Source organism: Gossypium raimondii, chromosome 3 (assembly GCF_025698545.1).
Source record: "Gossypium raimondii isolate GPD5lz chromosome 3, ASM2569854v1, whole genome shotgun sequence".
Lineage (NCBI taxonomy): Eukaryota > Viridiplantae > Streptophyta > Magnoliopsida > Malvales > Malvaceae > Gossypium > Gossypium raimondii.
This window is the reverse complement of record NC_068567.1, coordinates 55,851,177-55,864,738: the sequence shown is the minus strand read 5'-3', so window position 1 is coordinate 55,864,738 and position 13,562 is coordinate 55,851,177. Positions and strand designations below refer to the sequence as shown.

At 34.3% G+C, this 13,562-nt stretch overlaps 2 protein-coding genes across 8 annotated transcripts; one reads left to right on the top strand and one right to left on the bottom strand.

The window, feature by feature from the left end:
* Positions 1-6,052: 6,052 nt before the first annotated feature.
* On the top strand, positions 6,053-9,976 carry LOC105794814 (protein NEOXANTHIN-DEFICIENT 1). Of its 7 annotated transcripts, none has more exons than XM_052628555.1 (11): positions 6,053-6,175; positions 6,501-6,591; positions 6,704-6,787; positions 6,889-6,952; positions 7,060-7,106; positions 7,795-7,849; positions 8,116-8,154; positions 8,465-8,633; positions 9,202-9,265; positions 9,348-9,404; positions 9,560-9,976. In XM_052628555.1, the coding sequence occupies exons 1-11, from the start codon at positions 6,160-6,162 to the stop codon at positions 9,798-9,800; spliced, it is 927 nt and encodes a 308-aa protein (XP_052484515.1). In that variant the 5' UTR covers positions 6,053-6,159; the 3' UTR covers positions 9,801-9,976. The 7 variants fall into 7 exon arrangements, with proteins under 7 accessions (XP_052484515.1, XP_052484516.1, XP_012479607.1 ...); XM_012624153.2 differs by having other exon boundaries at positions 6,126-6,241; XM_012624154.2 differs by having other exon boundaries at positions 6,131-6,241; positions 6,508-6,591.
* LOC105794813 (serine carboxypeptidase-like 45) lies at positions 9,929-12,821 on the bottom strand. The gene is made up of 10 exons (XM_012624150.2): positions 12,449-12,821; positions 12,263-12,364; positions 12,020-12,115; positions 11,531-11,623; positions 11,368-11,447; positions 10,985-11,266; positions 10,770-10,894; positions 10,567-10,659; positions 10,372-10,489; positions 9,929-10,282 (listed from the first exon to the last, which is right to left on the bottom strand). The coding sequence occupies exons 1-10, from the start codon at positions 12,699-12,701 to the stop codon at positions 10,133-10,135; spliced, it is 1,392 nt and encodes a 463-aa protein (XP_012479604.1). The 5' UTR covers positions 12,702-12,821; the 3' UTR covers positions 9,929-10,132.
* Between the last annotated feature and the right edge of the window lie 741 nt (positions 12,822-13,562).

Here is a 13,562-nt window from a genome sequence, read left to right as displayed (position 1 = left end):
TGTTTGGTATAGTTGAATGATGATAATCTTATAGATATGTTAATACTTAGTACAAGTATGCATATATGTGAATTTGGTCAATTTGATAAGTTTGAATACTAGAGTATATGTGATGATAATATATGTATAAAACTTAGATTTAGCTTGATTTGAATGTTATGATATAGGTTGTTGATGTGTAAAAGTGTTGAGTTAGGTTGATGACAAATGGGGTAAGAAATGTGGCTTGGAAATGACCTAATTTCGTCCACACGGGTAGAGGCACGAGCGTGTGTCTCAACCGTCTGTAGGTGACACGACTGTGTGTCCTATGTATCTATTAAATTGAACAAGACAGAATGTTCACACGACCTAACACACGGGTGTATGGCTTGTCCGTGTGACCTAAGTCAGTAAGCACCTAATTTTGGACACCGACTGGGACACGACTGTGTGTCCCTACTTTGAATGTCCACATGGCCTGGTCACACGGGCATGTGTCCCTTGCACCTTTGAAAAATTTGAAAGTTTTCCAAAATTTTTTTTGAGTTTCTGGTTTAGTCTTGATTTATTTCTAATGTGTATTTTGGGCCTCGAGGGATCGTATAAGGGACAATATGTATGATTTTGATTGGTTTTTGACTTGAATGCTATATGATATGAAATATTTGCATTTTCTGTCTGTTTGATTTATAAACTCCGGTAATGCTCCGTAACCCTATTTCGATGACGGATTCAGGTTAGGGGTGTTACAAGCCGTGAGTGGTGAAAACCTAGCCTTGCAAGGGAACATGTGTGAGTTCGAAAATAAAGAGGAAAGTCAAGGGGTACAGAGGTAATGAATGGTAAATAGCTCTGATGAGCAGTATGAAGATACAGGAAAAATGATTCTTCGGAACTAGGATTAGAAGCTAGCACAATGAAGGGAGTATGCGGGAAAAAGGGTGTACGAGTGTAAAATAAGATGTGTAAAATAAGAAGTGTGCATTGCATGAAATGTTAGCAGTAAGCCTGATAGTTATAAAATAGTAGTCCACGTAAGTGGCGTACACGCAGATCAGTTGTGGCCATGTTTCATCATATGCGAGAATTCATAAACAATTAGTATCCGCCGGTAGGCTGAGTTTGGTCACAATAGTATCCGTCAGCAGATACTTCAGATCAGAAAAAGTTTCATCCGCCAAGTATTGCATGTTAGTTTGTCAGTTTGAGTCGACCTCTTAATGTGTGATGGTATTTTAGTGGGATTCATTTCTCAGGAACTCACTAAGTTCTCACGAACTTACCTAGTTTCTTCTTCCTACTTTCAGGTCGTTAGTTGAACTTGGGGATAGTAAAGGATTTGCTAGACTAGTGGCCCATTTGTGAGCCTTTCTAATTTTCTTTATGTGACATGTAATTGTTGGGGGTACTAGGACGACTATTAGGTGCCGCCATTTAAAAATCATCAAACTTTATTTTGAAACAGTATTTTGTACTTTGGATGCTTATTGGTAGCCTTGTTATCAATTGTGGTTTTAGGCATTCTCAGATTTAATTAAATCAAGTTTTAAACTATAGTACAAGCAGTAACTCGAAAGGAAATTCGTTCGATCTCATGGATATTTTCTAAGCTGCCAAGAAAGGCCATTTACTTGTTTCTTTAATCTTTTGAAGTGGTGTGGTACCATTTAAATGTTGCTTTCAATTATATATATATTCAAAATTTTTGGAACACCATTTTGGTAAATTGGTACCCACCAAATCAGGAAGTTGGTTTAAAAAGAAAGGTTTAGTGTTTTCAATGGTTCGGCTTGTGGCACTCCATACCCGGATCCGATGAAAAGGTTGGGCGTGGGGTGTTACAGTATAGTTGTCACTACTTTAATGGAATTAGAATTGGGTTGAGAAAATTATTAAATTATTAAATTCATTTATTTATTTAAATTAATTTAATAATATATATTTGGGGAAATAAAAAAATGCATCGAGTTGGATTAAATTATAAAATGTTGGGTTAAAAGTCCTATAAGCATGTATAATTGGACTCGATACAAGAGAGGCCCCATACCCTTCATAATATGTATGAGTGGGCAGCAACCCTAGTGTATTTAACTAGGGTTAGCTGCTCCTCTCTCCTAATTCAACTAGGGGATTGGTTTTTTTATTAAATAAGTATTATTTATATTCTACTAATTTAACTAGGGTTATTCTATCTCTTCTTATAAACAGATTTCATTGGTATGACTAAAAACACACAACTTTGAGATATTATTGTTTTTCCCAAAAATAGTGAGAATTTATTTTTAATTTTTCGGGAATAACAATTCTACTGGTTTCTATAAGAGAGAGATTTACTTTCCTACTAAAAGTAAGAAAATTAATTATGATTTTGTGTTTGATTCGTAATTGTTTAAGCTCACACTTGAAGCGATTTGTGGTACGATAATAGCGAAAAGGATGTTCGATTTAAAGTCGAGAGCTTCAAGGATTCGTCTCGCACAAAACACAAGTACTTATTATGAAGAGTTTATTGCTATAAATATCACAAATCGGCTCAATTTTTAAATTTGTATTTTTCTGTTGTGTAAGAAAATCGTTTTCGAACCATTTTTTCCAACACTTATAAGGTCACATCACCGACCTTGTAAGAAGACAATATGTGACTTTGCCACTAATGAAATCTTGACACATGGCACATCTCTATCTCATGTATATAAGCCTTCCAATTGCAATAAGAATGTAGATAACATCAACATAATAAAACACTCCTTTCACCACATACCCTTTCTCTCTTCCTCTCAACTATCTTCTTCACTCTTTTCAACCATCAAATACGACGGCTCTTCTCCTTACCTAGTTCAACCGCCGCATCGTCCCAGTCTATTTCCGTTTGTTGGTTCTTCACGATAAAAATATGCAAAATTTATGATTTTTAAATTTATGGATTTAATTTTTGTTTATTCTCTCCAACATGAATACAATAAATATAAATAAATAAACATATTGCAAATTATATAAAATCGATTATTTTGAAAACAAGAATAACACAAAAAAGAATGCCATAAAAAAAGTTTGGTCATCGTGTTTTTTCTAGCAGAAGTTTGTTTTTTTCAGACTTGAGCCTGGTCATGCTTTCCCCTTAGTGTTTTGAGATTTCTTTACCGGCATGGAGATGTCCTTAGGATAGAAAAGAGGAAAGGATTTGTTTTTTCTATTCTTTATTTTCTTCTGTTTCCCATAATGTTTCTTAAGTCAGGTTATGAATAAAACCTGCCCGTTTGCATACACAAAATAAATAAGAGATAAATTTGTAACTTTTATAATCAAGCAATATAAAAGAAAAAAGAACAAGATATTTATAATCAAGAATGATTTTGTAAATTTACCAAATCTATTATTTTCAACTTAATTATTGTAGGATTTCTTTATTTTTATTTTTATTTTTGTCTTGTTACCAATGTACTTGAAAGTGTTATTTTATTTCAGTTGTTTTGTATCTACATTTATAGGATTCCTTTTCCATTATTTTACAACTTTGGGGTTTGGTTAAAATTTAATGCTTAGTTAAAAAAGGATAATATAATTTCTTTTAAATTTGGTAATTAAGTAGATTTTAATGTCTATAATTTTTTTGAGTTCATTTTAGTACCTGTATTTGATAATTAAATTTATTTTGATCCCTAAACTTTAATTTTAATAAGATTGAATGATGTAATCAGTGATATTGGAACATGACTGGATCAAACGGACTAAGAACTGATCGATATAAAGCTCCGAACAAAGGAGTTGAACTGATTGACTATATAACTACTTGAAACTGGTAAAAATAAACAATCAGGACAACAATCAACAGCTGAACAGGTTGATTCGATTTAATACTTTCTTTATATTCTTATTTTTCTAAAAAAATCATAAACTTTTAATTATTTATTTAATCGTTGTTTGTCCAATGGTTGAACAGATAGAATTGGAGGAATTGGGAACTGATGACCTAATCTATTCAACCACTAGTCTTGTCACTAAAACATTGGATGTGATACGTTAAGATTATACAAATTTTATATGATTTTTAAAATTTCAAATAATGATGTAGTACTTTGAGATTGTGTCCACATCATCAAACTTTTATAATTTTCAAATTTAAGGATCAAAATAAAATTAATTATCAAATTCAAGTAGTAAAAAAATATAGTACCAAAATAAATCTAATTATCAAAATCAAAGAGCAATAATTATATTATCTCTAAAAAGTGGTATGTGATCTCGAAGGACGTCAAAATTTTATTTTTATTTTTGACAACTAAGAAAGACGTCAAGTTGGTTGAGGAAATTAAATAGAAAGTTATGCTTTTAGGAAAAAAATAAGCACAAAGGAAAGGTTAACACGTGATTTGGTAAGGAAATAATATTTAAAAGAAAGTTGTTATTTCTTTTTAAATCAATAGTTACAGTGAAAAGCTAATTTCTAAAATTAAAAATAAAACTTAAATATTTGTAATTTATTTTATCATGAAACAAAAATAAATGATAACAAATAATTATCAATTATTCTTATAATTAGATTACTTAATATGTAAATAAGGAAATGGTTTATTTTGGAAGAGGAATTTTAATATGTAATCTTTTCCATAAAAGGAAAACATCCTACTTGCATCAAACATCTTTAAAATAGTTTTGAATAAATTACACTTATGGTCACTTATGTTTTAGTCACTTACGTTATCGTGTTGTAACATTTTAGTCGTTGAGTTGTTAATTGTACTTAACGGTGTAATGATAAACTAACGTGGCACATTAAACCATTATTTCAAATAAAATTTTTAGGTTAAATTATACAATTGATCCCCCATATTTTTTCGTTTTGAACAAGTTAATTTTTTCTTTTATAATCTTTTAACTTTGTTTTTTCCATCTTCTTCTGCTTCTCCCTATGTTTTCCTACCTTCTCCATTTCTTTTAACAAAGAAAAAGAGTGTAAAGAGAGAGAGATGGAGGGTTTGGATAGTTAACTGATGGTATGGGTTTATGGGTTTTAGTTATAGGCAATGATGGCTTCTGACTTCCTACTTTTTTCTTTACTGCCAATTCAACTTCCTAATACGTTAAAAAAATGGAGAAGGTAAGAAAATAGAAGGAGAAACAAAATTGAATGAAAAAAAAAAGAAAAGTTAAAAGATCATAAAAGAAAAAAAAATTAAATTATTTAAAAGGAAAAAACATGGGGACCTATTGTATAATTTAACTTCAAATTTTTGTTTGAAATGATAATTTAACGTGCCATGTTAGCTTACCGTTACATCGCTAACAACAATTAACAGCTCAGTGACTAAAATGTTACAACACGATAACGTAAGTGACTAAAACATAACATTTCAAACATAAGTGATTAAAATGTAACCTAAAATAAACAAAAATGACCATTGGTGTAGTTCACCCATTAGTTTTTAAATTTTAAATCATTCTAATTATATCTTTAAATTGTTGAGAATATCAATCATATCATTTTGTTACTAAAATTGTTAATTTAACTATTAAATGATATGTTAGATCTTATGTGATATAATTTAAAAAGAAAAAATAAGAATGAATTGGATTTTGCAAAATGAATGTTTTAAAAGCATAATTGAGGTTTTCAAAAAAATATTTACTTTTTTTTCAATTTCACTCTAATTTTAGTTTTACTTTTAAAATTTTATGCGACAAAATTTTATTTCTTTAAAATTTTCATTTTAAATTAAGTTATATAAGATTTAGCTTGTCATTTAACAGCTTAAATGAATGGCTTAAATAACAAAATGACCGATTGATATAACATTGATAATATAGAATGTAATTAAAACATTTCAAAATTTAGAGAGCAATGGTCGAAAAATTAACTCACAACTATAAGTTAAAACAAAAACATAGGAGAGAAAATGGGTGTGATAAATTAACTAAAATTAAAGTCGGTCATATTGAGAAAAATGTAATAATAGAAAAAGCATGGGTAAGAATTGTAGTAGATGGCAAGCTTAAAAGAAAGCTAAAATCATGGATTTAAAGTCCACCATCAAGACCAAGATACATCAAAGGAATTGACATACTGGACCCGACACCGAAAATCTTATCCGGATCAGGAAATGGATTTAGGGAAGATCAAGTTAGAGATGGTATATTCAGTTGGCGCCAAGCCATAGGAAAAGCTCAGAATTAGATGAAATGAAAGGATGTGCAAGTAAAAGTCTATCCACTTCTTAACTTAAATACCGCCTGCCTATCGTGCCCTCTCTCTCTTCCTTCTGTCGGTTTCTTCTTTAAATTCCTCTTTCATTGGCTTTCAAATTAGTCTCTCTTTCTCTCTCCGCTACACACACACACACACTCTTCTTTACTCTTCCCTTGCTTGCTTGCTTTTCCATCTTCCTTCTTGCCATATATAATTTTGTATTAATTTTGTGATTCTGCTATAACATAAGTTGGTTCCACTTCATTGTTCTGCATATTGGGTGGTGGGATCATTTGGGTTCGGCTTATTTTTTGGCATCTCCTTGCTGTTGAAGAAATTAGGTTCCCAGCTGCGAGTCTCATGGGGTTGGGAGAAACAAAAAGTTCACCAGGCTATGGCAATCCACCCTGGATTTTCAAAGGCAGGTAAAGTGTCAGTGTCAAACTTTCTAAGCTTTTTATCTATATTATTTGGTTAATATGAATAATATATATATGTGTCGATGTAATTATTAAATTTGTCTGAATTTCATCCCAGTGCCTTGTATCAACTCCATCTTGTCAAAGCTGAAACTGTTAGAGCATTCATACCCAAGGAATTACGCCTAGTTGAAGCTTTTGGGTAGTCGTATTTACTTAAAAATTCTATGGGGGTTGATTGTGGAGTTTCAGAATTTCATGGTTTTTGCTTTTCACAAATTAATCATGGCATGCACAATGCAGATACACACTGGGTGGTTTTTTCCTTGCCAACTACGATGACAGCCCTGCTGGGGTGTTTGATGAGGTTTCGTACTCTCATTTTCAATTAACGTTTTTATCATGTATTAGGTGGTATTGAGAGATGATATTAACCAGTAAAAAGTGATCACATGTCAACTGTTTCTTTGCCAGCTTGTGGTGATAGCAGGAATTGTGTGGAATCCCCCAACGTCTTGCGCGTATGTGTTCTGCCCTCTTTCGCTGAGATTGATTAAAAAAATTAGTTAATTATATATATCATGTATGGAGGAAATGCATCATAAATTGAGTGAATTCGCTGGCCTTAAGCCTTTACAAGTCAGGTCAGGGCTGTTCTGTCTTGGTATTCATGTACCAGTTTCCTCAAGGTTTGGCTTGAACTAGCAAAAAATAAGGTGGTGCCCACCACTCAATTGCGTTTCACTTTATGTGCTAACTATGTTGGTCAGTCAAACTTTTATAACTTGAATTGTGTCTTATTACTTATTGTATTATGCGGCTTTTCTTATAATTGTTCATTAATTTATGCTTCCATAGGAATCATTCAGTGTTATTAGTCACATTTGGTATAGTAGCAAGTATCTTCCTCAAGTGGCATGAGCAACTTGCCATTTTTCTGTAGGAAGTGTGTCAGGTTCATGCATCAGGAAGAAGATCACTTTACACTGCTTGGATCACCTAGTTCCACTCAATAAAACCTAACGGCCTTGTACTTGTTTCCTATCAAAACCTAATGGACTTGTATAGAAGCATTAGAATATGGATGGACTGTCAAATTATCATTTTCATTCATGCCTTGTCTTATAGTTGTTTCTCTTCTATTTCCTTTTTGTATTCAAACTAATTGCCTCTGCTTCTTGTTTCATTTCCTAATTTAAATTTGAACAGTTGGGCAGCCAGGGTTCTTGTAAACAGTGAAGAAGCTTGTCACCATGGACGCAAGGTAGGACATGGAAGTTTAGAATGGTCTTTTAGCAACTAAAACTGGATCTCTGGCCAAATTTACTTGATTACAGCTTTAATTCTAACTCTACACCATCATACAAGTTGACCTTCACTCCTGCAATTCCAATGGTTCAACATAGGGATGCAGAGCTCCTTCTACACCGTGATCAAGGGGCATTGTTAAAGTAACTAATGCGCATAACTCCTTTATTTCTACTACTTGAAGTTTGAACTTGCATTTTTTTTTCCCTGGTCTTCTTGCAGGAGGTAGGGCTTCCAAGTCAAGTAGCCAGATTTTCAAAGGTAGTCCTCATTCTGCCAGACTCACTGTAGCTCTGGCACAATTTTCTTGCCTATAAGATTGGTCTAAATTTGTATACCACCATGAAAATTGTAAGTGTACATGTGTCAACTTCTTTGTCAAGATGAGCTCTTTTCCGGTAGGGGTTGGCTGAATTACAACATTGATGGTATTAATTAGAATAAAAGCTGCTTAAAAAAATCCATTTCACATGGCAATTTAGCCTTTTATATGTTGCTAGGCCACAGGCAATACAATTCATGTTTATTATTGGTTTATGAATCATGGTTTGTGTGTTTTGTTTGAAAACAGAGAATTACACCAGTTCCTAGACAAACAAAGGACAAATTTGGTGGCTTTCTAAACATGATTGGTGTGGGCACAACAATCTGCCACTCAAAAGATTGCATGGACGTTCAGGTGACAGAAGTTGTGGGTCCTGCTTCATCAGATATCTGTAATATCAAACTTCTGACTGATGGTGAGTTCATAGTTGATCCTACTTATGTGCTGAACTCTCATGGCATTTGGAAGTTGCTAAGAATATCCTTCCTAAGAATATGAAATAACTTGTTTTCCTCATTTTCCTCATTTTCCTCATTTTCCTGTAAGATTAGAAGCCAATTCTAAATAACCTAAACAAGAGTTTATCTTGTTAGTAAAATAATCTGCCCAAGAGGTTGGCTTCACAAATGAATGCTTTTCTGTGCTTTACCATTTCAAGGCAAGCTTTAAACTGTTTTATATCTGAATCTGCATGCCTTTGTTTCACAAAAAAGCTTTAGGTTAGTTAGTCAAGCACTTGTCATATAGGCTAGAATTAACTTTTTGGGAAATGCCATCCTGGTTCCTTGGAATTACCTTCATCCCAAGTGAAACAGCGCATTATCTAATACATAAATTAAATTCACTTCACATTATGCTTAAACACACCTGATGATCATGCTCAGGAAGGGGGACAAATTTATTGTATCTTGTCTTTGCTTCTGGCGTTAATACTTGTGATAGATTTTATGGTATTTTTCTGGTTAAAAACTTGGTGATTGCAGTGCCTACACCGAAATTCAACAAATGGATGGGCCCATCGATCACAATGTCACTTCCAAGCTTTAGGTAATTTCGTACATGGTTTTATATTTCACTGAGCAGTCCACTTTGAAGTAGACGTTTAACTTTTTTTGTTGTGAAATTACAGTGGCCAAACAGAGTATAATGCCAACCTTTTGAAGTATTCATGCCGCCTTGCCTGCAGGTGTTTCAGATACTTTCTATCCCATGTATCATTATTACTATTATGATGATGATGATGCATTTGACCCTATGTTTATATCATGGCCGTTAGCACTCAAATGTTAAAAATCTAATGGTGTTGACATGAAATACTGTTCTGAATATTTGACATGATAGAGTACGAGCAGTGCGGCCAGCAAAGGTATCAGGGCCATCACCATTAAAGAAGGAAAGAAACCTTGATTCTGAAAGCAGAGGGTTTACAGCCGAGGAAGTGGTAGATAATGCAAGAAACCTAAGCATATCGGTTATGTTATCAAAGCCTATACTAGCTTTGGAGTTCAATTTCTTGGAAATGCAAGTTGAAGCTCCCATCATACTATCCAACAACACTACAAGCTCTTTACCAGCTGCTTGACCTCCCCCCCCCCCCCTCCCCTCAAAATCATGCTCCTTTTTGTTGCTTGTTTTTAACATCAACATCAACTAATAAGATTCTAGACTCCAGGTTCCATTTCAAACATTACTCCCCAACAGGACAAGAGATGTTAAAGGCTTTTTTTCTTTTTGGAAATATATATTTCCTTTCCTTGAGATTCAAGAGCTTTACAAAAATGTTTCTACATGGAAAGATAATCAAACCAAGGAACAAACAAACAAATGCAATTTTCAACTTCAGACTTAAGCATCAAACTTACTTACAAGCTCCAACTGTATTCTCGACACAACAACTTAACTGATGAGCAGAGATCAGAATGCTTCTGGTAATGGCCTGCCTTCCAAAAATGCCTTGAATAGAACCAGTGATCTCTCAGGCTGCGAGAATGGGGCTTCATGAGATGCTCCTCTTATTGTGGCAAACGATAGGATGTTACCATAAGCTTGAGTCCACCCACCAACCTGCAAACCAAAAATAGTTATTGTAATAATACCACAAATCATAATATTACCATAAACTTCAAAAATCAGTAATCTCCATTCGTATTTACCTGTTGCCCCTCAAACCAAACTCGGTATGGCACAGTTGTTTTCAGACCTAATTCCTCCGCTAGTTGATTAACTAATTTTCGACTTCCGGTCAATGGGATAACAGAATCTTGATCTCCACTATATTCGAAAACGTCTATTGTGAGTACCATTTTGTGACAACATGAAGAAAACCTTGAACTAAGGACCATTTTTACCTGTATACCATAACTGGAATTCCTGCCTTCACGAGTCTGCCCACAATAGTGATAGTTGGTATCTCCAGATCAAGCAGTTCATAGTCTAGGACACTGATGGGCAAATTATATATAATTAAAAGACCATATTAAGCAATTCACCATCATAAGCACCCAGCCTCAAATTCATATAAACAAGGTGAATCATTGGAGAAGAGAATTACCTGCTGCAAACAGCCCATTTATGGACTCCTACTAGACGAGCATGGAGAGCCTTCTGCACATCTTGCCTATTTAGATAATTAACTGTTTCATCTTCTACACAGACATCTATCGTATCACCAACTTGCTGTTGGACATAGAAAACCAAGTCAGAAACAAGCAGCATAGAGTCATAGACTAGAACATTAGACATTCAAGTTTATTAAATTAAACTCACTTGGGTAGTAAGGATTTCGGATTGTGAGAGCACGGATGATATACAGACATCAAGGGTCACATCATACTTGTCGACGAATCTACTAGTTTCGGTACTTACTTGGCCCATCACCCTTGAACAAATAGGAGAAACGTTCCCTCTATAATACTCGCTGACATATCTCGAGTAATTACAAGAAGTGGTGAAGAGTTTGTATGTAGAATCCGATATTAGTCCATGAGACCAGAAGAATTCAGCCCTCGAATTAAAATCAGTAGCAAATTCCAAAACAGGATTGCCAAGCTACAATCAATTGGAGCAAACAGGAATGGATGTTGTAGATAAGTAAAAGAAAATCCCCAAAAGGGAAAAAAGGACTGAAATTTCCTTGCAGAACTACTTACAGCGATTCCTTTCAAGTTGAACAGCTTTTCCTTCTTATTAAACTGATGCATAAGTTCAGCCAGCTGGGGTATATAATGGCCTGGTTTTAGAAACAAAATCAGTGCTGATTCACATTTCATACTAGAACAAACAATACTATGTTCTTGAACAGCAAAATGATACCAGCATAGCTTTCCCCTGTAATGAAGAGGCTTCTATTCTTGTACTGGGGGAATTTGAGGAACCAATTTTGCAAAAATACCAGATTGTCCCTAGCTACAATAACAAAAGAGACAAAAGTTAGAAAGATAAAAGGTAACTTGGGGGGGGGGGTAAACTTTTGTCAGACAAGGAAAAGAAATTAAAAAAAAAAACGAAATAAGAACAGTGATGAATGAACATGGCATCATTGTAAAGTGAAAAACAAATACGGACGGCAATGTCACTACAGCATTGTGAAATATTCTCGGACCCCTTTGCGTGATAAAAGAAATCAAAGAAAGAAGGGGAAAAAGTAAGATAACCCCAAAATAAATAATAAATAAAAAGGCAAAGAAGCTCTATTGAATATTCAGTATAGAAACTCTGTTTCTTCTGCAACTTAAGGTTATTTGCATACATTAAAGTGAGTGAACATTAGGGAAAATGGGTTTAGATTGGAGAGAGTGGTACCAGTGATCTTGTCATTAACAGCCTCATAAGAGGAGTCGTCAGCGGAATAAGAGAAGCCAACTCCAACTGGGGCCTCCAAATACACCATATTGGCCTCTGCAATAGAATGAGATTGCTAACAATCAACTTGTGCTTGTGCAGGCATGTGTTTCTAAGATCTGAAAAACCCCTATCCACTTACCAGTAATGCAAAAACACCATAATTAACAACATGAACAAACAACCGTAAATACATAAGCATACCTCTATTCCAGCTATATTCGTTCTTGACCAGCACTTCCCCGCTAGGCCTAAACGGTCCATTCTCAGAAAAGGCTCCAACCCCCAGTGAAGAGCATCCAGGTCCTATAATTCACAACAAGAACTTAGAAAACGTGATAGAAGCATTATCTTGTGGGCCTGAACGAGAGACTGAAAAAAGTGAGAGACCTCCATTGAGCCAGAGGACAAGAGGTTTGGATGCTGGATCTACTTCAGCTTCAGCAAAGTAGTAAAACAAAGCTCTCTGCTTTCTCTTATCAACGGTCACATAGCCCGCATACTGTTGAAACCCGACTTTGGGTTGACCCGGTAGTCGAGATATCCGATCAAACAAAGCCGGAAAACACTCCACTTGAACAGAAAACCAAACCTCAAGTAGAATTAAGCCCAATGCTACTGATCTCCAGGCTAAACCAAGCATGGTATCTTCTTCTTTTGTTTTTGTTTCTTCTTTTTTTTTTCCTCAGATAAGACTAAGAGAACGGAAATATAAAAAAAAAAACACAGAGTGAGAAAGAGAGACAAGAAAGTAGACTTGACAACAATGTTGCTGAGTGGGGTTGGATTTTATAAAGAGAGTCCTGTACTTTTGTTACTATTCTATTACATTTATTATATGTAATAATAAATATAAATAAAAATGTAATGTAGTGTAGGAGCTAAAAGCCTAAAACAGGTGGTTGTTGGGTAAATTTTTGGTTCACTTTCTCTTCACTTGGAAATGGTCTGTTAGAGTTGAGATTAGGAGATGGTGAGCAGGACTGCAGGAGTGGGTCACTGGCTAACTGTTACAGAAAACGAAAAGAGAGAATGTGCATTGTAGAGCTCCCCCATTAACTCAGCCTTAGCTTACAGCAACACCACCATTGTGTTTATTTTATTTTGTTGTGTTAGAAATAGAAAGTACTTTCTTCTACTAGTCTATAATACTACAGTAAGCCAAAGAATACATTGTTCTATTTTTATTTTGTTGACTTCTTGTCACCCATGGTTTTTGGTAGCAACATAGAGCATACAGATTGTGTTGTGTTATGCTATGCTTACAAGGACAAATAGCCTTCTTTACACCACGCTTAACGCTTTCCCACTGTTTGCCTTTTTTTTTTGTAGGGGAGGGGGTTTCCCTCTAATTCGCATTTTTGCTTTTCAAATATCAGAGCAAATTGAATGCGTCACTGTGACATAGCAGACGCATATCAGGTTTTACTTAGAGTTTGAAGAAAATTTGATTCGAAAAAATTATAAAAAAATATTAAATTTTGAGTTATTAAAAAAATCTAAA

Coding starts and splice junctions, on each gene's coding strand:
- LOC105794814 (XM_052628555.1), top strand. Junction 7,850..8,115: donor CTTGTCACCATGGACGCAAG/GTAGGACATGGA, acceptor GTCTTCTTGCAG/GAGGTAGGGCTTCCAAGTCA. Junction 8,634..9,201: donor TATCAAACTTCTGACTGATG/GTGAGTTCATAG, acceptor TGGTGATTGCAG/TGCCTACACCGAAATTCAAC.
- LOC105794813 (XM_012624150.2), bottom strand. CDS start 12,701: ATGCTTGGTTTAGCCTGGAGATCAGTAGCATTGGGCTTAATTCTACTT. Junction 12,365..12,448: donor TGTCCTCTGGCTCAATGGAG/GTCTCTCACTTT, acceptor TGTGAATTATAG/GACCTGGATGCTCTTCACTG. Junction 10,895..10,984: donor CCGAAATCCTTACTACCCAA/GTGAGTTTAATT, acceptor TATGTCCAACAG/CAAGTTGGTGATACGATAGA.